The following is a 26,263-nucleotide window of genomic DNA, read 5'->3' as shown; positions in this document are numbered from 1 at the left end:
CAAGGCAAAGAAAATCCTTGGCCCTGCAGGGTGAGGCTTGGGAGCTTCCTAGGAGGAGGCTTCTATCCGTTCCATTTCCAAGCTGCCCTCTAGATGGCCCTTGCTGTTATCTCGTGGATAAAGATTCATGGAAAGGAACGGAATGAAGCAACAGAATAAAAATATATTTTGGAAAGACTTTGAATAATCACAGCTGTATTTATGCACCTTATCCATTGGAAAGGTTCACTGCCTTTTTTCTGTACACACACATGGAAGAATAAAAGTATATACTTGAGCCACATTTTTGTTTCTCCTTTCCTTTGTAGCATTCAGCCACTCCAAGTGTAATGAACGGTTCATGTCTTTCAAGCACTGCTTTGTCATGCTATAAGCATTCATTTCATGCTTTGAATATCTCCTGTCATACTCGCCTTGGATGAATTTTTTGTGGGATTGGTTTGCTTGTGAAGGTTAATGATTAGCAGCAGTGAAACTGAGGTCCTCTGTCAATCCCCAAGTCTCAAACACTGCAGGTCACCGACGAGGAAGGGCCTCCACTCGGCCCCAGCAGAGGCAGCAAAACTGACCCTGACTGACGACCATGGATCTCACTGGACTGCCAGTCAACACCCTACATTGTTGCCATCCCTGGGGCCCCTCAAGAGAGTGCCAGCTTCTGATAAGCAGGCTAAACCCCGTGCCTACCAGAGGACCCACTAAATCCTGGAAATGGTGTACCTCACAATCTGAACCACATAAGAGAATATGGTAATATAGGGAAAAATTGAGTTTCCTTTCCTAGTTATTCATATGTTTCTTCACAGCAGTCATGAAACTGGGTGGGAAATACACCTGGATGCTGTTAAACTTCAGTTCTAGACTATTATGATTAAAATAATGCATTTCTAGTTCTTGTTGGGATCTATCTGTAATGAAATAAGATGAAAAAAATGCAAGACTAAACCATACATAAGTTAAATTTATAACCAGACAGATCTGCTTTTGTTTCCTTGGGAAACGCTGGGTCTCAGTGCTGCCTCCACGCACTCTCTCTCAGGGGGTGATGAAATACAGGTTGGACCTCATGAGACCTCTGTTGGCTGATGGGTCCTGTTAGAAGCAACAGCCCATCCTGCCCAGCCTGCAAGAAGGCAGAAACCAGCCCCACCAGTGCTCCCCAGCTTGGCCACAGCTTCCAAGCCGGACAAATTTCCCCACTGCTGTTCCCGGCAGACAACATGATCCATAAGGGTGCAAATCTGTTCAGAATTTGGTCCTGGCAAGTTACAAAGGTGCAAACAAGCTGACATCACCAGGAGCTTTGACTTGAGTGCCAGCTATGAGATTCCTTATTGAAAATGCTAAGGGCTTTTTTTTTTAAAGCTTTTTCTGAAGAAAGTTAATTTTAGATTAGTCCCTCAGGCTGTGATAACTCCTCAGCGTGGCTCTGTAAACAAGAGAGGAGAGTCTTCTTGCATTTATAAGATTCTGATGCAAATAATCCCATGAACAAGAACACTAATAAAAGCTGCTGTTACTGTATTACAGCCTTTGCAGCTGTAACTGATAGAAAACTTTCTCTGCAAGGCTCAGTTATCTGCTGCAAATGAGGTGTTTCAGGAATGTTAGTCATCCGAGACCACGTATTTTCTAACAGTACCAGTTTCAGCATTGTGTGTTCAGAGAACTGCTGGTGTCCATGAACTCCTCAGGTGGGAGCTGAGGGGCTTATCCAAGGACAACCAATCCCCCAGACACCTCAAGCACCTTCTCAGGGAGTTGGCATCAAGTTCAGCCCCAGCTGCAAGAGCCTGTGAGGCAGCTGAACCGTACCTGAAGCAGGGGAGGAGGCAGGAGGTCAGGCATGGCCTGAGCAGAAGACACGGCTTGGAAGGCAGAATGGTTCTAATTGCTAAACATTTGGCTGCTGAAGGAATTGGAGATCTCTCATCCACTGTTTTACTCACACCGTGGTTGAGGGATGGGGACAACCACAAAGAGCAGTTACTTGTTCTGCCTATCTTAGCTTGAAAGGAGGGTTTGAAGACTGAACTCTGCACCCAAGAATTCCCAACCCTTGGGCCAGGTGGGCACCAATTTCACTGGCTGAAGCCACCCCACTGTATGGAACATGAATGCCAATTTTGGGACCAGAAAAGAAGCCACTCTCAGAGGGACTGGACTCTGCTGCCTGTTAGTAAAGGCAGAGAGGTCTTTCCACACATAATCCCCTCCTCCCTTGCAGCCAAAGCTGTACCATGCCTTCCATGACCAGCTTTGCCTAGAGAAGAAGAAAAGGAAACTTCTCTTTGCATAGATTCCCACTGTTGCCTTCTCTTTCCCCCACAGCTTGAGGAACAGAATTTCCTCCTTTATGTTTTCAGGCATGGAAAAGTAAGTATATACTTAAACATTTTTTTACGGTTTCATACTCAAGTCCAGCCCTACTTAAGCAAAGAATTCACAGATGATATTTACAAGTCCAGTGTAATTACTTCAGGGTTGAAAAACGAGTTCTGTGAGTTATGGTGCATCATTGTTTTTCTTTTTTCTTTCCCTTTTTTTTTTTATAATGTTGCAAAGAACAATGTGCCTTTCATTTCCTGCAGTGCTGTTAAGGTACCTGCAGCTCAAAGCAGTGAGAATACATTAAAGCTAAAAAGCATTTGGTTTGGGCATTAAACATTTTTATTTTTAAGAAAAATGCCTCTCTCTCTCTCCAGAAATTGTTTGAGCAATGCATTTGGCACTCGTTTGCAATCAGCTGTAATAATGAATGCTGCCTTGCTCACTAGAAAAGGGAGAATTTACCAACTTCTTTAGAAAGAATTCACTAATCTACAATTGAAGTGCTGTGCTGCCAACTCTGAGTTACCAAATCACAAGCCCACCTGCCTGAGAACCATCAGTAGCCCGTGGAAAATGACACAGCATTCTCCTGCTTTCACAGCACACTTGGTGTGCACCTTTATGCAGCAGTTATTAATTCACCAGTGCCACCACATCAAACACAAACATCACTGTTTGGATGCCTGACATCCATTTACTGGCAGCAGCAGCACAGCTCTGTCCCACAGTTATTCACCACTCTACATCCCCCCTGCCTTCCTCCAGAGTTATACTCCTGCTGGAGTAGAGCAGGATTCGACTTCTATAATTCTCTGAAATCCAGAATCACAAATATCCCCACTTTGCAGGCAAAAAGAGCAAAAGGGTTTCCTACAGAAGTTTAAAATAATCCTACTTACAAAAAGAAAATCTATCTGATAGCTGTTTCCACAACTGAAAGTGAGAATAAAAGCCTGAGAGAGAGTCAACAGCAGTGCTGAGCTGGGAATTCAGTTGTTCCTGATCCCCAGGCATGCAGTCACTTCACTACATCAGACTATCCATTTTGTCATCCTCACTTCACTGAAAAACTAGTTTGTTTATAAAATACAACACCAAACCTGTGCATTTAACAAGCTTTTAAAATCAATAACCTTTTTTTTTTTGATAGGGTGAATTGCAAAATCACTTTGCGGTGCCAACTGAAATGAAGCTTTTACATACCATTAGGCAACTACAAAAGTGGGGAATTTTCCACATGGGTGTTCCACCCAGCTGGTCAGAAAAAAACCCTCACTTGAGCAAAGTATCAGGGCATCAAAACATGCTCTTGCCTTTCAGATGAAGGTTCTGGCCTCAACATCCCTCCTGCAAATCTGCTCTCCCATATAACAAACAGAGAAATTCTGGGGTTTCTGCCCCTCCTCAAAAATCTCTTTCCCATGTTAACAGGGCAGGACTGTGCACACCCTGGGGGTATGTGTTAGTTTTACCCCCAGTTCCAGGACAAAACATCTGGACCTTGGACCATGCACGCACCAACGAGCCCCGTCTTGCCTGCATGTTTGCTTTTCGTGCTCATCATGCTGGGTCTCTTTCTCTCTAGAAATAATTAAATGCTCAATAATTCTGTAAATTTTTGCCTTAGTGGTCAAGACTTTCTGAAATCTACTCTGGCTTAGTGAAGGCTGAAGGAAAGGCCAGAATTGGTGTTGAAGCCACCACTGAGAGCAGAAGATGTCACCATCTTCTCTGCCTGCAGTGACTCTGCTCCAGAAAACGTGACTGTAAAGCCCACCAGGAAAAATAGGAGTGGCTTTAAAAAAGAAGAGCTTTTTTTTTCCCATGAACTTCACTTTAATGAAGGTTAGACATACAGGCTCAGGCTTTCCAAAACAACACATACAATTTAGAATGATAAATTAAAATCTGTAGTAGGAGGCCTTCTTTTTCAGGGCTGTATAGTTGACCTTTCTGAACCTACATTACTCAAGGTATGCAAAATATATGTGTATAATAAATAGCTCCAGAATTTATGGAGTGGAACAGAAAGGATATTAACAGGCAAGTAGAGAGGCTGTATAACCCTCACAAGGCCTTTAAAGATTTATTTTTTTAAAATGAAGGAATGCATGCATGGAAAAGGTAGTACTGAATCGATACACTTCTTTGTGCCTTCCAAAAACACGTGCAAAACGCTTCCAAATCTGCCCCCAATCTGGGCATTCCTCTGTTGGCATCAGTGGGAATAAGACTATTCACAATACTATTTTTCTTTGATTTAAAAAAAAAAAAACCCAAAACATTCCTCTCTGTGTGGGCTCATTCCTACCCTCAGTAAAATCAATTATGAGCCTCCCATTGACTCCACAGGGATTTGGATCAGGCCCTGTGGAAGTGGGTCTACAGCAAGTGTAGAACAACGCAGTTAATATGATTTATTGTGTCCGTTTCTGTGCGTGCAGTTTTGCATTTTGGAAAGCCTGCAGTTTTGCTTTCATCCTCACGTTCAGCAGATAAGAGCTGCAGATCTGTGTTGATCTCCACGCTGGGTACACTCGAGCTGGGGGCTCTGTGTGCTGGGAATGAGCTCAGGGTCTGCCCAGGGGGGAACAACCCCTTTAGGGGCAACACATTGGGAAAGAAAATCTCCCCCACAGGCACTGCAGAAGGTGCATGAGGAGCGAGGAGGCTGCTGGTGTGGTGGAGAAAAATACCCTTTAGTAAAACTGAGAAAAAAAAGAAAAATCCCTCTCCTGTTTATTTAAAAAAAAAAAAAAAAAAGAAAAAAGTATCTTTTGTAGGTCACCAGCAAAGTTCCAAGAATTCACTCAAAGATTGTTTTACAAAGAAGACTCAGGCTCCAAATCAGAGATATTTCATTTCACTGGGCTCTTACAGATTCTACATTATTAAACACTGACATTGCTGCTTTTCGGGGCAGTTGTTCAGTAACTGGCTTCGTTAAGAGTAAGAAACTGCAGGGTAAGAAGAACTGAGCTTTAATAGCTGCGAAAGAATATTATTTAAACATGGAATAATAACATGCTTGGTGCCTAATACATTCTAAATTAAAATATGATTTAATAAACACAGGCAACATATTCCCCATAAAAAAAATGGAGAATTGGCAGAACAAAAATCACAGTTTAGTCAGTTCTTCTCTTAACCTTGCAATCCTTTGGCTACAAATTAGAATTTCTGTGAAAAGGATTGATAAGGGAAATTAGGCACTGTCTTTCAGAAACAACAGCAATATTTTAAGATGGTATGTTTAGAGATGAACAGCACAAAATCTATCAAAATATGAAACCTTTCATATTTAATGGGAGGAAAATACAGGAACCCCAAAAGCCAAAATCTTACCAGCCCAGTGAGCCCAATGTTCTATGTCCTGGTAATTTAAAGGTTTTTATGTACCTAAACCTCTTCTTATCCCCTTAATTTTGTCTCCTGTTTAAACCCTAATCCAAAAGCAGCCCAGATGTGAATGCAGTCCTTGAGCTTCACTCTCCCTTGTTTGGTTGCTAATGAAGCCCCCAACACACACTGAACACAACTACAGCTGAAGGGATTTAAGGCAAAAGCAGTTAAGTTGCTCTGTGAAAGGGAAATCACAGTTGTATTATTATAGATACAATATTTTTACATGGATTTACACACTCCAAAAATTGTGACAGGGTTCAGGCCCTTCTCACAAATCCTTTTCCATGTATGCAGAGCAGACCCAGGTACAGTGGATCCTCCAACCTACACTTTGGTTTTATAAAAAAAACCCTGATTATGGATCAGAAAATCAAGAAAAACTATTCATAATACTCACTTTCACTTTGGGAGACATTCTAAACCCTAAATATAAGTAGTAATATAAAGCCCAGTTGCCGATGGGCAAACGCAAATTGTTGAGGTCTATCTTAGTCAAACACAAAAAGGAAGAGAAGCTGTTCCATTACATACATATTTACACTTTCACATACAGTCCCTACAGAAATTCACTATTATTGAATGATTTTTTTTTCAGGCTGCTTTACAAAGCAAGCCATTGGTCCAAGCAGAAGCTACTGCTTCTACTTTAAAACTGCCCCATCCAAAGAATGTGAGTGTTCCCAAAAGTCCCAGTCCTGCTGCTGCTTCCAAATAAGCTCAAGCTGCTGCCACTTGAAACCACGGTATTGAGAACATGGAGAGAAGAAGGAGCAAGGAGCTGTAGTTGAGCCTTCCTGACCTGTTTACTTGTGTTATCTACCACCTTTAAAGCATGATGGTGAAAAAATACAAACACTGGTAGCACCTGTTTGAGCCCTGCAGTGGCACCAGCCTGAGCAGGTACCTCAGAGTGTCATGTGAGAGCATCAATAAACCAAAAGAAGGTAAATGCACACAGATAAAACCAAAAGTGATGAAACACACACCCCTAGGAGGGCCTGACTCATGGCCCAGGGACTGAAAGCCTTTGCTATGGAGGAATAAGGATAAGGGTTGCATACAGCAGGCTCTGGAATTGCATCTCCCTAATTAAAATTATTTTTAAAGGGAAAAAAAAATCTCTCTTCAGTACTGGAGAAACAAATGCTACCTTGGATTAGTGAAACAGTAGCATTTTAACTATGAGGAGAGTGCACAACCTATTTGTAGCTACCCCATGTCAATTATTCTGAATAATCTTTTTATATTAGGCATGGGGGAAAAAAAAATCTTTATAAATATGGGCTGTTTTAATATCCCAAAGCAGGAGCAGCAGGTAAGAACTTACCATTTTCTGGCTGGTCCTTAATATCAGCTTCACTTGGCTGGCTGGGACTTTCAGATTGACTTGAATCTGAAAAACATAAAATACAGCCAAAAATTACAGGGTCTGCTGTGGAAAATAGATGAGAGGCGCCAGACTTCCTCAAAAGGCTGAGAGTACAAACTAAGGACAGGAGTGTTGCACCAGGACATGATAATGCAAAAGTCCCGTGCCCAGGTAAGGTGTTTGTAAGCAAAAAAAAAAAGGGAATCTTGTTTACAGCACTACACAGAGTGCTTGGGGTGTGTGTAAGCATAAATTGGGCTTTGAGAAACCTTCTTTTTAAAGAAGGCATATTTAAATTACTCTCCTACGTGGTTTTTATAATGCAGCCTCTATGTTGTATACAAACCAGAGCCTTACTCCAACACATAGTAAAGTCTCAAAACATATCTTCAAGCAGGCATAGAAAGGTAACTAAGCAACCCCACAAAGTCCTGGAGATTGTTGGCTACACATTTCTGGAACAAAATCTGCAAAACTGAGAGAAGAGCTGGTTTCTGGTGCACTTGTGCAGTGGTTACAGTGCCACAGGATCCCTCCCATGAACGGTGCTGGTGGTTGATCTGCCGTGGGATAAACGAGCCCAGATCCTGGATGAGCTGCTTTAGAACTTGTGCAAATAACCCTTCACACTCCCAGCTAACACTCTCCAACGAGCACAGTTTATTTGCCTAAAATAATAAAATGACTTATATGTGTAAATAGGAGTGTTTTGCATTTTTTACACATTATTAACTCTACTTTATGTGAAGATGATCGCTCTTTGGTCCAAGAATTATGCTTAGTAGAAGCTTTAGTCAAATAATATTTTCCTTCTTAATTATTTCTCTTACTATGGACTGGGACAAAAGGTCCCTTTACCTGTGGGAAAAAATATTAAAAAACAAAAAAAATCCCTCAAATTACTGTTTTTGCAAATAATACAATTTTTTTCTTTCCCCAGAATTTTGTCTGTAATTTATAGATTCCATAAAAAAGTTTTTGCTGTGAAACAAAACTTAGTCAGTGAACCCACTTGCTACTGCCTCAAACCCACCCCTAATCGTGGCAAACCTATTTTCTGACTTCACCTTGACTTTGCAGAGTTTGGAATTAGCTGTCTGAAATCTGACCACATTTCAGTGAGAAGTCAATGCAAGATCAAAAGGTCACGACACTTAACTGTGATTAAATTGAAAATCTTACTTCTATTGCAACAGAGTCATAACACCACCCCTTCTTTTTCTTTGAGGTATTAATAGCGCTGGAAGAAGCAGTACTACTACTGACCTTGGGTCAAGCAATGCTAATTTATTGCTTTAAAAAGGTTCCTTGCTTTTAAGCAAATGAAGATTTTAATTACCGCAGAGCACTATAAAGAAAATGCCTATTTTAAATATTCAAATTTTTTTTTTTACCTGCTGACTGTCTGCTTTAGGTATCATTCAGAAGCTTAGAGGGCAATCTTGTATAAATTAAAAACTACAAGCGGAAAAAAGCAATCCCAAAACAAAAAAAATGATAAATTTCAGATTATAAACATTCAGAATATTTAGCAAACAAAGATTCAGTCCTGGTCCTTCTATGTAACATCAATGAAATTCTCCTAAAAAGTGATATATTTCCCAGTATGTCCAGAATCCATTTCCTCTCTTTTGTAATTTTTATTTTTAGTAATTACTCCAATGAGGCTCAGTGAAAAAAAAATATTCTCACTTCTGCAATTTTGTTTTAAAATATTGATCTTCTGGGTTATCTTTCCCTGAAGCTCAAATCAGTGCCAGCCCAGAGACTATGGGGTAACATGCACAGTGCTGTTATATTCTGGACACTCGATTTGGGCAAGAAGTTTCACATTTCTGATACCACAAAGGTAGAAACAAAGGTAAAATATTAGGAATGTAAACTATTTAGTTAACATTCAAAGTCAACATTCAATGGATTTCATTTTACAGGGCGGGCATGAGGCTTTTGCTTATTTTTTAGGCTTTTCTTTCCCTCCAGCCAGCCACGGCTCAATCAGCCTTTGGGCTTTATGTTTAAAGCAGGCTCAGAATTCTACAAAAATTTATTAGATTTGGAAAAGTCTGTGCTGAAATGTGGGACTGAAAGCATGTTTTCCTTTCAGAATCTGACCCAGTGCAGGGAAGGGCTCGGTGGCAGCGGCGGGAGCCGGGCAGAGCGCGGGCACCTTGGCTCTGGCACAGCCCTGCAGCCGGTGGGCACACACAGCCTGAGCTGCTCCTGGATTTGGGGAAACAAAGTACTTTTGTTTGCCCTGAGTGCAGTTTTTCCAACACCAAGGCTAGTGGCACAGGACAGACTCCACTGGCCGTAGGACATTTGTTTGCACACTGAATCTTAACTTTCTTCTTTTATTATCCTGGCTACTGCGATAACATTTTTCCTAATTCTGTTTTCCCGTAACCTGCCCCTTTCTGCTGAAATTAAATATTAATTTCTTATTTTTTTTTTAAATATATATATATAACAAAGGCTTTAAGCACTATTTTCATGAAGAAGCACAGTAAAATGCAGGACAAGGTAGAATCAAAGCCACTCTACCCTGCATTAGGGACCACGGGAGGCTCCCGAAAACATGGACTGGGCAAGCGTATGCTCAGCATTGTTATGCAAGGTGGCATCTTGTGGAAACCCCAGATAAGAAGACTGAGTTAAGGCACTTAGCCAAAATGTTTATATGCAGAATTTTGCTTCCCTGATTTTATTCAGATGCTGCAGATGATCTGGTACATATAAATGTGCCGCCACATGGTTAAGGGATTGGCAAAATCGGAGCCGTTGTGTTTTACAGTCTTGCCTAGGACGAGGGAGTCTTGCTCAGCCTCCACCGCTCGCTCTCTGCTTTTTCAGCAGTTGGCACTAACTCCTGTCGGGGCTTTTTTGTTGTTTTGCACATGGAAACTTTCAAATTCCAGTTTTCTGAATGTTCAGTGTTTTGTGGGCTCAGCTACAACGCGAGGGGGAATGTCTGTCCTGCTGAGTCAGTTCGCCAAACAGGTGACCGGAGGAATAAATTAATTTTTGCCCATACATAATTGATATAAATGGAAGATCGTTTTCATAAGCATTTGCATTAAATCAATAAAATCACTTACTATAGAGCAGTTTAACAATTCATTTGATTTTCTCTTTTCTATATATTTGATAGCCACTCTGCAAAACAGTATACACTTTATGCCTGTTTTCTTTAGCAACAACACTGCCAGTTAAATTCTACCACCTGCAATAATTAGAGCCATTGGAAAACATACAAAACAAAATATACAGTAGATGCGAGCCCCTCTTGAATCCACGGCCCCCTGCGGCAACGAGTTTCATTGGTGCCTTAAGCTAAGGCTGGTAGGAAGCCAAAGAATCTGTATATTACAATAAAGTGCATGTTATTAAGGGGAGGATTTAAATGATTTCAGATGGAGTTGGAAATATTATAGTGAGGAACCACTATTAAGATTGCTGATTAAAAAAAAAATCACCAAGGAATCCAGTTTTATGTTTAAGGAAGCTTAACCTTGAATAGCACAATGGGTTTTATTTGGGGGCTTTTTTAGTTAGAGAAAAGTTAGTGGTCGGAATTTTTAACTCTGAGTTAGCCAGAGTTTGAGTGAGTCTGTGCACTGTAGTCAAGGTTACTGGGCAAGAGAAGCTCAAGGGGATCTGGTATCAACTCTAATCATGGCAAACAGGATAAAAAAACATATTGAAGCTATTTTACTCTCTACTTCCAAGAATCAACTATGATTAAGGGCTAAAGGAAAAAAAAAACCACCAACAAAACAGGCTAGTTTTTCAAAGTAGCATTGCCTACCACGTCTCTATTCTCTGTTCCTCTTTGGATCTGTTCCTTAAGCATATGCTACCCCAGGTGGTTACGCCCGAGGTGGTTACGCCCGAGCCCCAGGTCTGCCTGATCCCAAACCACACGCAGGGAGGGACCTTCAGCTCCAGGACGGAAGCTCTGGACTTTTCAATATGCAGTTTTCCCTTTCAGCTGCAGCAGGAGCACAGCTCCAGCTGGGCTGCACGACGGCCGCAGGGAAGCAGGGCTTGCGGCGCTGCAAGGGAGCGCTCCATTGTTTGGAAAGAATAAAACCTTCCCAGGAAAGTCTGGCCCGTGGACAGGACCAATGTCAACAGACTGACAATGTTGTTCTTTTTTGTAGACTGTGACATAGACAGTGTAGAGTTGTTATACCCCTCCACCAAAAAAGCCTGTTTTGAGTGTCATGGCACTTCCCAGTGCTAAACCACTCCATGGCTGCCTGACTTAGGGGAGATGGGACACTCTGTTGAGCACTCCCAAAACCAAAAACCGTGTTTTCCAGGGCATGCTGAATCCAGTTTTGGATTCACCAGGGTGGCAGTGACCCCATTGCCTGCTGGTCTGCGCAAACCAAATTAATGCACGTCAAGGTCATTTTTTACCTCTATAGAGTCTCCTCCCAGCAGAACCCGAGCCTTTCGAGCTGCCTGTGAGTAACACAGGTGCAGACACATCTATCCTGAAACAGTAAAGGTGATCCCCACGTGGTGGAGGATAAAAATGAGCAGTGAGGCCAGATGAGCAAGGCAGCGCTGCCACTGCTCATGCTGAGCCTGCTCAGCAGCAAAATAAAGTGGGTTCCTTTTCTCCACAGCCAGCCCAGCACCTTACAGAAGCATGACCAAAGTGCACAAGTTAAATTTTCCATTCATATCATGCTTTGGGGGGGATGGGGGGGGATATTGTATAATAAACTGACATATTTTATTCAAGTTTCAGAGTCCTATTTGTAATAAAAAATTTATATGGCTGGGTTGTGTTCATGCAATAAATTTTTCATCTATAATTTTGGGCATGGATTCTACCAAAGATTTATATATGTTAAAAAATAAAAATCTAAATCATGCTCCTTTATATACAGTCCTATGTGGTGAGCTTAAGGGATTTACAAACAGAAAACAGCACCAGGACTGGAGCTTTTTTACACTCACTTTCCCCTCATTATACATTATAATGTAAACACATAGGGATCGCTCCATATATGTTACAATTATTATTTACAGCTATTTTGGTGGGTACTACTATTTCTTTCAAGGAAGGCCTGGCTCTCCATTTCACTCCAGTCATCGCTTTCAAGTCAACTTTTATAGGGAGCTCAAAGTGCTTCATTATCATCCACCTCACCATCACACATGTACATGCCCACACCAGATTTCCAGCTTTATTCCATACCCCCTGTACTCTATGCCCCATCCCCATGGCTCTCTTACAAGGTTCTGCAGTGGTAAAATCCCTGCAGTGCCAGCCTGGTTGTTTTTTCTTTTTATAAGGCAAGGACTCTTAATTCCTGTACACTGGGAAAGAGATTATCTTTGATAATGGAAATGTAAATCAAAGCTTGCTGTTGTTTATTCCAGACAGACATTTGTGTGTTAAGTCTGTTTATCAGGCAACACTTTGTCTAAGCCAGGAAGTAGTCAGCCTTTGTAACAAGATGTATGCAAATGATTTTCCCATCAGCCCTTGCCACAAAACTTTTGTGGCAAAAAAACCCCTCCTTGTTACTTCACCAGTAAGACGCTCCTAAGCTACCCGGTAAGTAGACTGGCAACAAAACAGCCAGCGAGACTATGCTGATGAGTTTGAATGAGCCCAAAACATGTGCCCACAGTCTGTTGCTCAGTATTGTAAGTAGACTTTGTGTATTACATCTGTTTATCAGGCAACACTCTGTCTGCTGGGGCGTCTTTGTACCAAGGTGGACGTGAACAAAGATCTCCATAACTCCCTGCCTAACTTTTTTTGGCCGCAGAAATTCCCTGTTACTTTCCCCCTGTTACTTTCCCCCTCGCTGGAAATAAGAACATGAAACTTCACCGAGAGGCTGCGAGACCCTAAAGCTGTATCAAAATGATTTCATTTTAAATCAACTTTCTTTGTTCTCACAAGCCTATAAATGATTTACTGCTATCGTGTGATAGCCTAGAATGTGGGGAATCTGTGTATTCCCATACTTGTTCCTTGATATTACAAACAAGTATTTGATTCACTTCTAAATGTTTGTTTTTAAAACAGTTTACAGCCTTTGATTCCTGCTTACTGATTCATTTCTGGAACATTTTCTATTTATTCCTTTGCAGTAGCAAACGTTAATTTTGACTTAATTCAAATTGTCATCAAAGGCTTCCTTAAGAAATCCCACAGCACAGATTTTATTTGTTATAATAAAATATTCTTAAAGTAAACATCGTGCGACTGTGTTTTTTTAATTCCAAGAGATACAAAAATCCGTTACCCAAAGGATTCAAATTGGTTCAGCCCTTTTTCCTAGACAAAATAAACACTTTAGGACTTTACTTGTTTGTATTCTCCTCAGTGGTGCTGTATGCATCACCAGCTAAAAACAAAGAAACTTTTAGCTGCTCAGACAAAATGCAGAAGCTCCCCAAACAACGAAGCGGGGGGGTGGGGAGGCATTCAGAAAGTCTGACAGTCCATTCAATATAGGGATGATGGCCATAATGCATCCAGGGTCCCCTTGCTAATTAAATATGCATTGGCACAGTTTTGATCGATGCAAGCCATGGATCAGATGACACACCTGCAAAATCTTGAGCCCAGAGCTCCCAGGAAAAGGAAAATACAGGCTGTCTCCTTATCTTTGTTTTCAAAGGCTCTCAATTTCTGTGCTTAGATATCTAATTTAATTCTCTCACCCCTCAGCAAACTGGATTAGGAAAGTCAATACTGCCATTGTGCATCGACAGGAACACACAGCTTTCCTTTTATTCAATTTAGCCATGACCTTTAGACAAAGATAATGACAACTGTCTAAAAGTAAGGTAAGGCCTTAAGGAAGACCCTGCCGAGGGGCCCCTCTTGCTTTCCGTGGCTCCTCCGCCCAGGAAGAGCCCACCAGCCATGGAGCAAATTCCAAAATAGATTTTCTCCCCAGACCACAACGAGTAGGAGCAGCTTGACAGAGCAGGTCCCTCAACCACCAAGGGCTCTGTCCCACCCTGAGGACCTGGCACACCTCGACACGAGTGGCCGGACCCTCCCGAGCCATTTGCCAGGACGTGGAATCGTCTCTGGAGGAAACACAGGTGCCAACGGCAAAGCCAAGCACTCGCGGGAATTGAGGCCACGCTGCCCTATTTTTCCCGTGGCTGTTGGGGACACAGGGAAATGGAAGGGTCAGGCAAATGCCCACGGTAGCACTAATTTCTAATTTCTAATTTCTGACTCCGGTACTTGGGAGGAATTGTAATCCTAGAGCTACGAACACGGCCCGGGGAGCCGCACGCACCCGCGGCAGGAGGAGGAAGCGGCACGCGGATTTTCCTGGAGCTGAGCTGAAGCCAATGGAAACGACATTACTTTCCAATAGGTCTCGCATCAATATTTTTAGCAGCCTTCCTACACGAGATAGCATCTTTCTAATACATCAGCAAGGGAAGGACAGAGAACATGCTCTGAGCTAACGAACAGCTATCATCCAGTAATCCACTTTGGTACCTGCAGATACAGGTTGCACCTGAATCAGTGATTGAGGCATATAAAAATTCACATTGATTGAGCAGCCCAGCTCCACAAAATGTGAGCTTTCCATGCTGCACAGTGTTTTAATTCTGCAGGATTTTTTTTAGCTGCATTTAAAAATATACTTGGCATTTCTAGCTGTGGACCAATATTTTTCTCATGTCTTTTTATACAGATTTGGAGGGAAAGATATTTGTAATGGAAAAAAAAATGTGCAAAGTTGGATTGCTAAGTTTCTGTAATCTTGGGAAATGAAAAAAAAAGCAGCCTATGTAAGAGCTACAAGAAACCATATGGATCAACAAGAGCTGCCCTCATATCCCTAGGAAATATATATTAACCTACATTTCATCATCATAAACCCCAAAATAAAAAATCTAATTAGAGTCTCTACCCTCAGATTCACTTCTAGAAAATTTGCTTATCCCCCTCACAAAATGATTTACAGTACTTACATCCATTTCTTCAGAGTGATTTAAATTTATTGAATCATTTCAATTTTTAGAGAGCTTCCATTTGGATCTGTACGAGTTTCTAGACATATGCAGCGCTCAGTTATTTAAAATTAATTGCAGTACAATAATTTTAAATTGCTTCACACTATACAGATCTCAAGTGCTTTGAAATATTTGAACCATTCTATTTAGAAGCCATCAAAGTTCTGAGCACATGCATCAAAGAGTTGTTTTAAAAGCCGAAGGGCCGTCCTGATGATCCCAAAGTGCAGGTGAGCATGGCTCTGGGCATGCTCAGTGCACATGGACCTGAATTTATAGAACAATTCAACAGATTTTGCCCAAATGTCAATCTTTAATTAACAAAACCTGATCCTGTAATAATTTCAAAGCGCTAAAAAAATTCTAAAACTAGAAAAGCACTGTTATAAAATAATGGCATACATTAAAACTATTATTACTTCTAATGTATATTTATAGAACATCCTTTTATCCTGAAAATTAAAACAGCTTATTAACATTAAACTAAGCTTTACAACACCTCTGTGGGAAGGGTGAGCATAACTATGCCCACTTTATGCAGGGATGAAGGAGGCACATAGAGGTTAAGTGATTTACCTTGAGAGGCACAGTCACTAAAAGGAGTAAAAGCACAGGACTGAGCTCTTGAGCTCTGGATAATAAAGTCCCACGATTGTGGCCATTACAATGGCAATGGCTTAGGAAGCCTTCAACTACATTATGTAGAAAATTACTTGGTAGAGTGTATCTAAAGTCACCTAGAAGAGCTATTTCCAGTCCCTCACAGCTTCTGTTTCATTTGCCTTTTTTTGTTCTCATCATATTTTGAAAAACAAGAAATCATTTCTCCATATGTCTCCAGAGTATTTTCTATCTCGGTTTAACAATAACAACAGTATTTAGGGTGAGAGTATTTTAGGCCTGACTTCATGTATAAAGACAAGTGAAGATGAAACTGTGAGATGAGCAGATCTGGTAGCTTTGGTCAAAGTCTCCAGGTCTGATTCTGTGCAATTTTACACTGGTGAGCAAACCAACATCAGCGAAGCAGGATTATGTCCACCATATGGTGAGACTCCATTGGCGGTGGTACAGTCACCCAATTAATCTCTATCCCCCACCATCCCCTTGTTATTTATTTATTGTGACAAACTCATCCTTATGGGACCCAAGGCGGGGAGCTGCGTATTCCCAGGCTAGTCCTGTCAGTGCCCATCCTCATTCTTTATCCACACTGCCCAAGCAGAGGCTGCCGGGCTGGTGCCTCCTCTCTGGCCAAGACACACAGTGCTACAAGGTCACAACCAAGGAGGATTTCTACATATTCCACAGCACACACAAATAAGGAATTTTTCAAACCTGCCCTCCATCAAAAAGCCTTTGTAACCTGCCGCCCAACACTCGCCTTTCTAACATCACACAGATAACCAGGCTGCTCCTGGAGACCATCACTGCTCATGTATTTCAGTCTGTGCCTCTTCCAGCCATTTGAGAGTTCACCAGCCAGCAAAAAGAAAGAAAAACCTCCACCAAATCAACCAACTGGGCAGAAGTCCTGGCTACCTCCTTTCTCAACCTCTCCTGCTTCTCCTTCCCTGAAAGGACAAGTGTAAAATTTTCCTATGATTAAAAAAAAAGTTCATCTGGGAATCCATACATCAAACAGAGTAAAGAATACTTGAAAAAGAATTCATATCGCAAAAAATGGGGCCCGTTTTCCCTATAAAAGATTATTCTAGTTCACACAGGGAAAACTGTGTTGAGAACAAAAATATGTGTGACTATTTAAGAAATAAACAAAAGATGAACTAATATTCCATGGAGATTTTGTCAATAGCAGATTAATATCAAGTTACAGATGAGGCAATCTAAGCAAAGCTTAGGTACTATTTTTTTATTGTGGATCTACACTTGCAGTCCCGTTTTCACAACTCTCTTTTATTTTGATGTACCTGACACTTTTCCTCTTGGCTCCCATTTCAGCCCCTCTTAAGTACATATTTGGTTGTAGTGGCCAAATTTTTTTTCTTTCTTTTTTTTCTTTTTTTTTTTTTTTTCCTGGCAGATGTCTTTTCCTTGTTCTGTGCACTCTGAGGAGTTCAACGTGGCATGTGAAAAATTTCCATTTCAGGTTTTCTTCAGCTATACACAAAATTAAACTGCTGGCAAAAACACATAGATATATAAAATCATAGAGCAGAAAAAGCTGCTCGATAGTTCCCTTTCCCTTCTCCCTACCTTCTTCTTGTCCTTTTTCCTGCAAAAAATTGCAGAAATATTGCCATCAGGCCAAAGAAAAGTCAGAGGGTTTTGCCCACAAAAAATTGCCACCAACTGCTGCTCCGTGGATGTGTTTCTACTCTCACAATATTGTAGACTGTGAGGAAGAACTGAGAATTACCATAAAAATCAGGACGTGTTTTGTTGCATCAGTATCATGTTGGCATCAACACCACAGACTCGGGCGGAAAAAAAAGCAGCCTTTTGGTAGGCAGCCTACTCTTGGTCTGTGTTTCTGCTGTGTTTGTAAGCCATGCAAGTGGAAGAGAAAGTTAAAACTTGGAGAGATGTAACATCCTGCAGGCTCGATACGGAGCCATCACACCGAGACACAGCGAAATCTGGGCTATGATCACCATAAATCACAGAGAAATGGAATTATATCTACATCTCAAAGGACAGTGGACCATTATAAATATCTGAAAGAGCTGGGCATATATATAGTTGGCCCTCTGAAAAACATTAATGCGTTGACTCTGAAAAAGCAACCTGGTCCCAGTGCTGCAAATCTAAATTTTGAGGAAGGAATTGAAATGCAGAAAAATCCAGAGCTCTCCAAACCTGTAACTACAGTGCGTAGACAAAATTTTAATCAAACTTTTAAAGCCATGGCTATGATCTGATGAACAGACAGCTTGACTTGATTACATTTTTAAGTTTCAGTTTCTATTTCTGTTTTAAGATGAAAAAGATCATAGAGTGTCAGAAATTTGAATACTGAATAGCAAAAGCTCTTGCAGGTTTAGAAAGCATATAGAAAAGCTGGCAAAAGAAAACGCTATTCCATTGCCACCATCTGCTTTCTGGCATATTGAAGAAACTTTACTAACAGCAACATTTTCTTGCATTAGAATATCTGCTAATTAGTTTTGTTGTAATTTTTTTTTTAAATTACCTTTTACACAGAAGGCAAATAGCCAGTTTTTTTGGCTGGCTACACCTTCCACCACGTCTGATAACATTTTCACATTAAGTTCAGTTTACCTCACATTTTTTTCTATCAAAATCCTATCTTTAGCATAGTCAAAGCCTGCAAAAACTTTGCCTTGCTGAGACTAAAGAAAAAAACATCAAACATACGAAGTGTTAAAAATCGCTGAATAACTCAAAGGAAAAAAGATAATTTTGAAGGCGTTTTGGCTGAAATCTATTTTCCTTTGAATTGCATGAGTGTTTTAAAATGTTAAAAACACTACAGAGTGACTAATGAATGTAAAAGAATGATAAAGAGTATGGGTCCAGTTATCAGTGATGTGCCTAAAACAAAATAATTTTGGACAGTCTGCCATGCAAATATTGACTAAAATGTCATAAATAATGTCTGCAACAAAGGGAATCCTGCAAAGGAATATTGTGTTGTACTTAATGCATTGTAAAGTGTGCCTTTTAGCAAGCAGTACATTACAGAGCCTGGAAACTTCAGTTGGACAAAAACCCCCTAAAATTTCCCTGATAAAAACAGTAGTAATGGTGGTTGGGTTTTTTTTTAAGATACAAACCTTCCAAAAGTTAAAGGTACATTGTTACATTTGGAAAATGGTTTGCTTAGTAGTTGACTTTTAAAAAGAAATGAGTTGTCCAAAAATTATGAATAGACAAACTGTAAGAAACTCGATAACTTCTGACTATTTTCTCTGCCATTTTTAACAGTACTTTCCCGCATTTCTTTCCTGGCAGGGAAGAGGCTCTTCTCAGATCTTTATCAGACTGTACTGAAATTAATGCAATGGCATTGTCACCACTGCCCTGGGCCAGAGCTGAGAGGTGGCAAAGCTTCTGTTCCAGCACTTCTTAGCCCTAATTCTGCCTCACTTCCAGAGTCTGACTCTGCATGTAGGGTTAGAGACAAAAATGTGGTCCTGTGAGAATGATGGCAACACACAAAGTGGGCAGGAAGGGCTCAAAACTAGTTTCAAAATCCCAACATTTTAGTAATTTTACAATTTTTTTAGTAGCGAAAAATATAAAGTAAAAATGAGGAATGTCATGGGAAGTTGCACGAGCAACTCCAGATTACTTGCATCTCCTCTGACATACTGTGCTACATGTAATCACAAACAACCCAGTCACTTTTTCCTGAAAGTCTACTAAAAAAATGAAACAATCAGGTCTACACCGAAACCTTCTGCGTGTGTTTTCCAAAATTTCATTTCTCAGAGAAATTTCACAGCCACAGAGATGACAAAAAGCAAAGATATTTTACATTTCTAAAGCATCTTTCATCCAAGATCAAAGAACTTCATCAACAATAATTCTCAAAATACTCCTTTGAAATAGGAGTACTAAAAGGAGTACTATTAAATCTATTTTATGTTTATCTAACTTGATCTATTTTCTTTATAAAATGCTAGTTACTGTAGCATCCCTTCAGTCAGAGCATGACTACAGGTTAAGTGACTTGACCAGAGACACTCACAAGCTCAGTGGCAGAACTGACAATGATCACATTCAGGAGTCAAGAATCCTAAACCTTTCATCCACTAATTATAAACATATATATATGTAAAGCAACTTAGGGAGGACAAAAAACCCTCTACCATCATGGGATTGAGATGCCACCAAGGCAAGTGAAGGATCTGGAATGAGCAGGCACATAAAGCTGCTGTAGGACATGCTGTGGTAGTGACAGATCAATAGGTGTGTGATGGGCACACACTGCATACAAAGAGAACGATCACGCATTGCTATTTTCCAAACCTTTTGGAAAAAATTAAGTCTAACTTTCTCATCAAAGATGAAAAGTCTCCTCCCTGAAACATGCACAGCTCAGAGAGGAAGGGAAATGCCGGCACCAGAAGAGCTCCCTTCTCTCCTGTGGAGGTTCAGAAAGAGCAAGGGTTTACCAGCTGCACCACAGGTCACCCACAAACAGATTGGTGGGCTGTGGGGCAGAGGCTGGGGCTGAAAAATTTGTTTAATAACATGAAACTTACAATTATTTAAAAATAAATTACAGGCTGTGTTACAAACCGTATAATTCAGTCTTTGGGCCAAGATAATTCTTGACATAACCCAACTGGAATTACACTGGGGATAAACTTAGCGCAGTGTTTTCATAAGGCTCCTTTTCTTATCATTGCTGCAATCAGGTCGGATGTGGCTCTAAATGATATTCTCCTGTCTGCTTTGTAACATGGACGAAACATTATCGACTGTTCTGCCACGTCAGAGAGCAGCGCACGCTCTGTGAACCTACTGCTGATAAAAGCAGCCCCTGTTTTGAGAGGTGTGTTTTCTAATCCGTGTGGTTTTGCAGCAGAGGAACTGCTGGACAATGAAGAAAAACATTTCAGCTCCCCTGAAAGTTTGACTGTTCCTTTTCAAACAATACAGCACAAGATTCAGGACATACTGCTGACACAGCAACATCAGTGCCTCAAAGAAACTGTGGGAAATGTCAAATTTATGGTCCTGTGGGTGAGTGGTGGAAGGTTTTTTCCCCCCCTTCAGCAAGCCTCTGTCAAAAACAGAGCCTCTAGAAAGTTTTTGGCTACGTCCCAGCAAAGCAGAAGGAAGCTGTATCCCACACTTCCCTTGGGACTTAATGAAATATACAGCCTCTGGGCTTCTTTCAATTTGGTCTTTCAGATTGCTAAACCAGTGAAAGAAGGATCCTAGCTGTCACAAACGTCACATGTTTGGGGTCACCTGCTGCTCGGGGGTTCTCATGCCAGTTGTTGACATAATAAGCACCCCTTACACTTTAATTACAATTCACAGTGTGCAAACTCTGCAATCTGCTTTAAGGCAGACAGTCTTTTAAATCAACACTAAATTCTACTACTGTTCGAGCAGAAATGGGAGGAAAAAGATGTCCAGCTGACTGAATAATTGTATTCAAATATTTGTGATCCCAAAGAAAAGTAAGCACTACCCAGTGAAAAGAGCAACTGTATTGCCTGTAACACTTCAGAAAGTGTAGTTAAAACTCGCCCTGCTTCTCACAGTCACGCAGACGGTGCACGTGAGACGTTTTCATTTGATGAGCTCTTTCTGAAGCTCCTGCGAGCACAAACCTGAGCACCCAGCTGTGTTTGTCCCCAAGCACGGAGAGGGCTGGACACAATGCTGGACACTGGGATCGTCTAGGGGAGGGAAATTCTCAAGCCCTCTTAGTATGAATTTCAACAGGACTTGTGCAACGAAAGCCTAAACGGGAAGACATGTTTATTTTATTCTGGAATGCTTTATTTAGTTCGGTACAAGAAACATTGGGTCTACTTAAAAATACTTATTATTTTGAGAAAGAGAGGAGAGTCCCTTTTGGTTTCCTTGACCGCTACCTCTTTTTTAACTGTTACTCTTACTCCTAATAAAGACATATCAAGACCACCAAACTTATATAAATTATACCAGCTGGAGAGGAATAAAACTATCCTCTCCTTATATGTTAGAGAAAATCCATTTTAGCATTTGTGCATCTAAAAATGCCTCCAGTCAATTATATTATTTACAATGCCTTGGTTGAATCCATCTTTTCCCATGGAACGAAAAAGACCATGAGAGAGGACACACGGTCTGGGAGTTCTTTTAGAACAATTTCTATGTTCTGTCTGTTAGAAACACTGTTAACTTGTGGGTTATGGATCCCGCTGTCCACACAGGAAAACATTCCAGCTTCCTGGTGGCAGCACAACCTCCAGCAGCTGCGCTCTGCACGCACCCACCCTACGTGCTCTCAGGGAAACAAAGGAGAAGTCAACAGCACGATATGAGGGCCTATTCCTATTTAAATCAACAGGAGTGACTTTGGCCATAGGAGAAGGCTGCTGTTGTCCAACTGACTTCTTAGAGGAAAAAAAGAGATGGGTTTTCACCATGTTCAATAGCCAAATGCTGGCAAGCTCTTTCCCCCACGCCTGAGAGGGACGGAACCTCCTCCTGCTGCCTTTGCCGCCGCCTCTCCCGCTTCTCGCTCACTATCGGCGACCTCAGATAAACTCGGAACATTTTGAAATTATCATCAGACTGTGAAGCACTTCAATGAAAATCTATAAAACAAATTTATAGTGTGCATTCATGTGTATTATATATACACTTAGAATGGGATTTATCATTTAGCTGACCTTTGAAACACTGGTATTTTTAGATCCAAAAAAATGTGTGTTGATTGTACTTCAACCCGGTCCCCTTACAATGTACCAACTCCTTGATATCTTACTACAGAAAAGATAATTGCAATGAATTTTTATATTTCAGCACATGGGAAGATAAGATTAGACAGTAGGGACATAAAAGCAAACTGCACCACATAAAAGATAAGTTTCTGAAAGTTACAATTTACACCAAATGTTACAGATTACATGTTCAAAGCTATTTATAGGGCCTTGTGCTGGTCCCATTACAGACCATGGGAAGACTGCAAAGAACCAGCACTACCTTTTCCTTAATCACTTCTTCCCATACCTAAAATCCCTTTGGAGCACACAAATTATTAATGCTATCAAGACTATTACTAATTCCCGTTACCACTCAGGTGCCTCAGTAAACTGGTCCCAAGGCTGTATGTGCTGCACAGACCTCACCATCCAAGAGGATTGTTCCTACTCTAATGGGATTATCTACAATCTGAGCAACTCATCCCAAAAGGTAAATAAGCATTTGATTCTCCCCTGACTCCTCTGTGTGCCATGTTTGCCTCTGACAACTGAATCTCTTGTCATATTTTTAAATGGCATATTTTTCTTTATTCCCTGCCATTAAGTTGCCACCAATAGCAGTTTGTTCAGTGGAAGAAATAAGGAATAACAGCAAGACAGATACATTTACTTGCATACAAGGCATAAAAAAAACGGAGCTAAAAAGCAAATTAAAAGCAGGAAAAAGCAGTTGGGGAGCCACACAATGTGCCATACACAGCAGACACAGCCATGCCCACCAAAGAGCACAGGTGCAACAGCAGCAAAATAACCCAGTCCAGAGCAAAGTTTTTACAATGGCAGCCAATAAATGCCACCCTGTGGAAAGCTGTCCTGGCAGCCGCCAGCACACGGCACCCGTTCCCTGGCTGAGCCCGCGGAAGCCCCAGTGCCACAGCAACAGGGAGTGCTCGTGGTGCAAGGCAAGGCCCCCAGAACACGCTCAGAAGTGATTTTTCAGTCACAGCTTAACCATATTTTCTATTCTCTCTCAAACTTAACCTTCTCTGAGGATTATTTCCACGAATAGTCTCAAATTTCAGCCACTTCTGATGAAGGCCTTTGCAAAAAAAAAGTGTTGCTAGAAATGTCTGACAAGGGAAAAGAGATTTTTTTCCCCCCGCTATACAATTACTAAAAACATATGGTGGAAGCAATTCTGTGCTAACCTTGAGTGTGGTCTGTTTTCCACAGAGATGAGGGAGGAGACATTGCAGCCCCAGCCATGGGATTGGCAAAAGAAGGAGCTACGGTGGAAAGTCTTGTGAAAACAGAACTCTGTCAGCCAATGCAGTAAAGAGGAACTCCATACACAAAATTACATGAAGACTGAATCAACCCCACTCTCAGGATTTTTTGTGGGTGTGAGTTGTATACAGAGTGTTTGGTGAAGCCCAATTCATGTTCAAAAGAAAATTAAACCAAAGAATAAGTTATTAAAAGGAGCCTTTGAAGCAAAAAGCAATGATGTGTGAAAGACAGAGCCAGAAGAGTTTATTTAAACACACAGTGCAAAAAACAGGGAAAACAGAAATTAGGAAATTAGAAGAACAGTCATGAAGGCACCCAGCAGCCTTTTCCTGGAACTTGAAGTTCTTATATCTATGAATATTTTATCCAGATTCAACTATCTTTTTCAAGTCCTTCCTATCAAAATTCCAGACATTTTCTTCAATAAAATCAGAAAAGTGATTCAAAATGTATTGGTGGAAGATATAAAATTAGTTGTGAGTGGATATTACAAAGGATGTGGGAACCTTACACCCTTTAGATCTGCTTATTTAACTATTTAGCAGCACAATTTAAAATTTGCATATGACTGGTTTGATGCCAAACCATAAGAATAAAGCAGGAATGTCTCTCTCCTCCTATGAATTTCAAACTCAGGGTTTTTTAACTTACTCCTCAAATGTGAACTGCATTCACTTCCTAAAATTACTACGTGACCCATAATCTAGTTAGAAAAGTAAATGTAGGACTTTCAAATAGACTAATTTTTTGTTCCCCTAAACTTCCTACCAAGAGTAAATTGTCTTGTGAACATGCTCAGAAATCGGATATTTCATGCTGGTTCCAAAAGAGGAATTCTTCATTTAGCAAGCCCAAGTCTAAAAATAAGTGTCTAAAACTGAAAAAAGTTAGTTCTAAACCCAAGTTCCTCATTGCACACAATGCCCAGCGACGTTCAGTGACTGGAAGAGTCTGGCCCATCCTCTTACAACAGTTTTCTCATCCTGAAGAAGTTCCAAAATAATCTCTGCAATAAAATCAACCCATGCAAGTACAGATTCTTCCTTCAAATGTCTCCCAACTTCTCCCCATGTCTCTTTGCTGTGGTACAGCTGAGACATCATGTCTGGATGCACCATGCCCATCCCAAGGAGTAAGGCAGGAATGCTTATTCTGCTGACTAACCAAGGCATGGGCAGCCCCAACTCAGCACACAACTGAAGAGTCTTGTTTACCCAGTCTCTGCTAGATACTAATTTTATTATGGCAGGATAAATAAAGCAGGAATAGCAAGGGAGAGTGGGGAAGGGTGGCAGAGGGAAGGCAGCCAGAAATATTCCAGAAGTGCATGCCATTGAGGTTTTATGTAAGTGCCCTGAAACTTTTGTGCAGAAGTGAGGGTGCTGTGTAAGCCAGAGGTGGATTTTGTCCCTGAAGTCCCCCTTCATTTTACACACCAAAAATCTACCCTGAAGAAAAGAAGAAAGCCTTTCCTGCTAGGTGTGTGGTTTGGTCCAAATTGAAGGAAGAAGCTGAAGAAAAATAGTCAGTTTAGGTGTCACAGCTCAGTTAATAGAGCCTGAATCCATTAGTCATGACAGGCAAGCCTGCAATAAATTATGACTGTCTTGTGCTCCCCCACTAGGCAAAATCCTTTCCTGGTTTTTCTCCACTCCTTATTCAAGAGCAATACCCAGGACATATTCCAGGACAATTTGCTGTGTGCTGCTGAGATCGAGAAGCAAGGACACTGGAGGGGTGAATGCACCAAATATCTGACTTTGCAGCTTTCTCAACCTTACACAGGTACCATAACCCAAGCAGAAACTCTTCCCGAATCTGCAGCTGTTGGAACACCTACGGAGCGAGTGCTGCTGCTTGGCGGGATCTGGGACAGGGCTCATCCTTTACCCCTGCACAGGGACCTCACTGCCAACTCCAAGGATCACTAATTATGATCAGGACTGCACCCAGGACTGCCACCCTGCAGATCTCCATTTTGCTGAGCCCTGTATAAGCAAAGAACAAAGAGACAGCCCTTGCCTCAAAGAGTTTAGGATTTACTAGGCCTACCAGGACAGCAGGACAAGCACAGCATCTTACTCTGTTGCCAAGTGTAAATATCAGAGCTCTGGCTCCAACCAATCATAAATAAAAATGGGAAAAAGTATAAGGTAATTCTGTTCACTTTGTTCCATTTCAAACCCTTGATGGAAAGAATACATTATATGCATCTAAGTCCTTTAATAAATATATAAACCACAGAAGGGTATGATTTAGATTTAAAATACCACCTTGGCTCTAACTACAGTGTCAATAATGCAATGTGATAAGAAACACAGTGTATTGCCCCCCCTGTTTTAGGCATAGATAAGGGAACATGTCTAAAAAGTGCCTCAAACTAAAGCTGAGTGTGAAGAACAGCAAAGAGAGCAATTGCTGGCTGAGTATTTATGTGGCCAGGATGGACTGGGTTGAAACTCACAGCTCGATTAAGTCTTTCCTTTTTTAC

The 26,263-nt window shown here is 41.0% G+C and overlaps 1 protein-coding gene across 12 annotated transcripts in view; it reads right to left on the bottom strand.

The window, feature by feature from the left end:
• NFIA (nuclear factor I A) overlaps positions 1 to 26,263 on the bottom strand; it is a 251,910-nt gene that overhangs the window by 109,975 nt on the left and 115,672 nt on the right. For 11 of the 12 annotated variants that reach the window (XM_071565009.1, XM_071565007.1, XM_071565006.1 and 8 more), the window contains exon 3: positions 7,064 to 7,129. The exons of the other annotated variant lie outside the window; for it this stretch is intronic. In XM_071565009.1, coding sequence (XP_071421110.1) covers positions 7,064 to 7,129 — 66 coding nt within the window. The remainder of the gene's footprint in view (positions 1 to 7,063; positions 7,130 to 26,263) is intronic. 12 annotated transcript variants of the gene reach the window in all.

Source organism: Pithys albifrons, chromosome 10, assembly GCF_047495875.1.
Source record: "Pithys albifrons albifrons isolate INPA30051 chromosome 10, PitAlb_v1, whole genome shotgun sequence".
NCBI classification, from domain to species: Eukaryota; Metazoa; Chordata; class Aves; order Passeriformes; family Thamnophilidae; genus Pithys; species Pithys albifrons.
The sequence above is the reverse complement of the archived record's forward strand: the minus strand, read 5'-3'. Positions and strand labels throughout refer to the sequence as shown.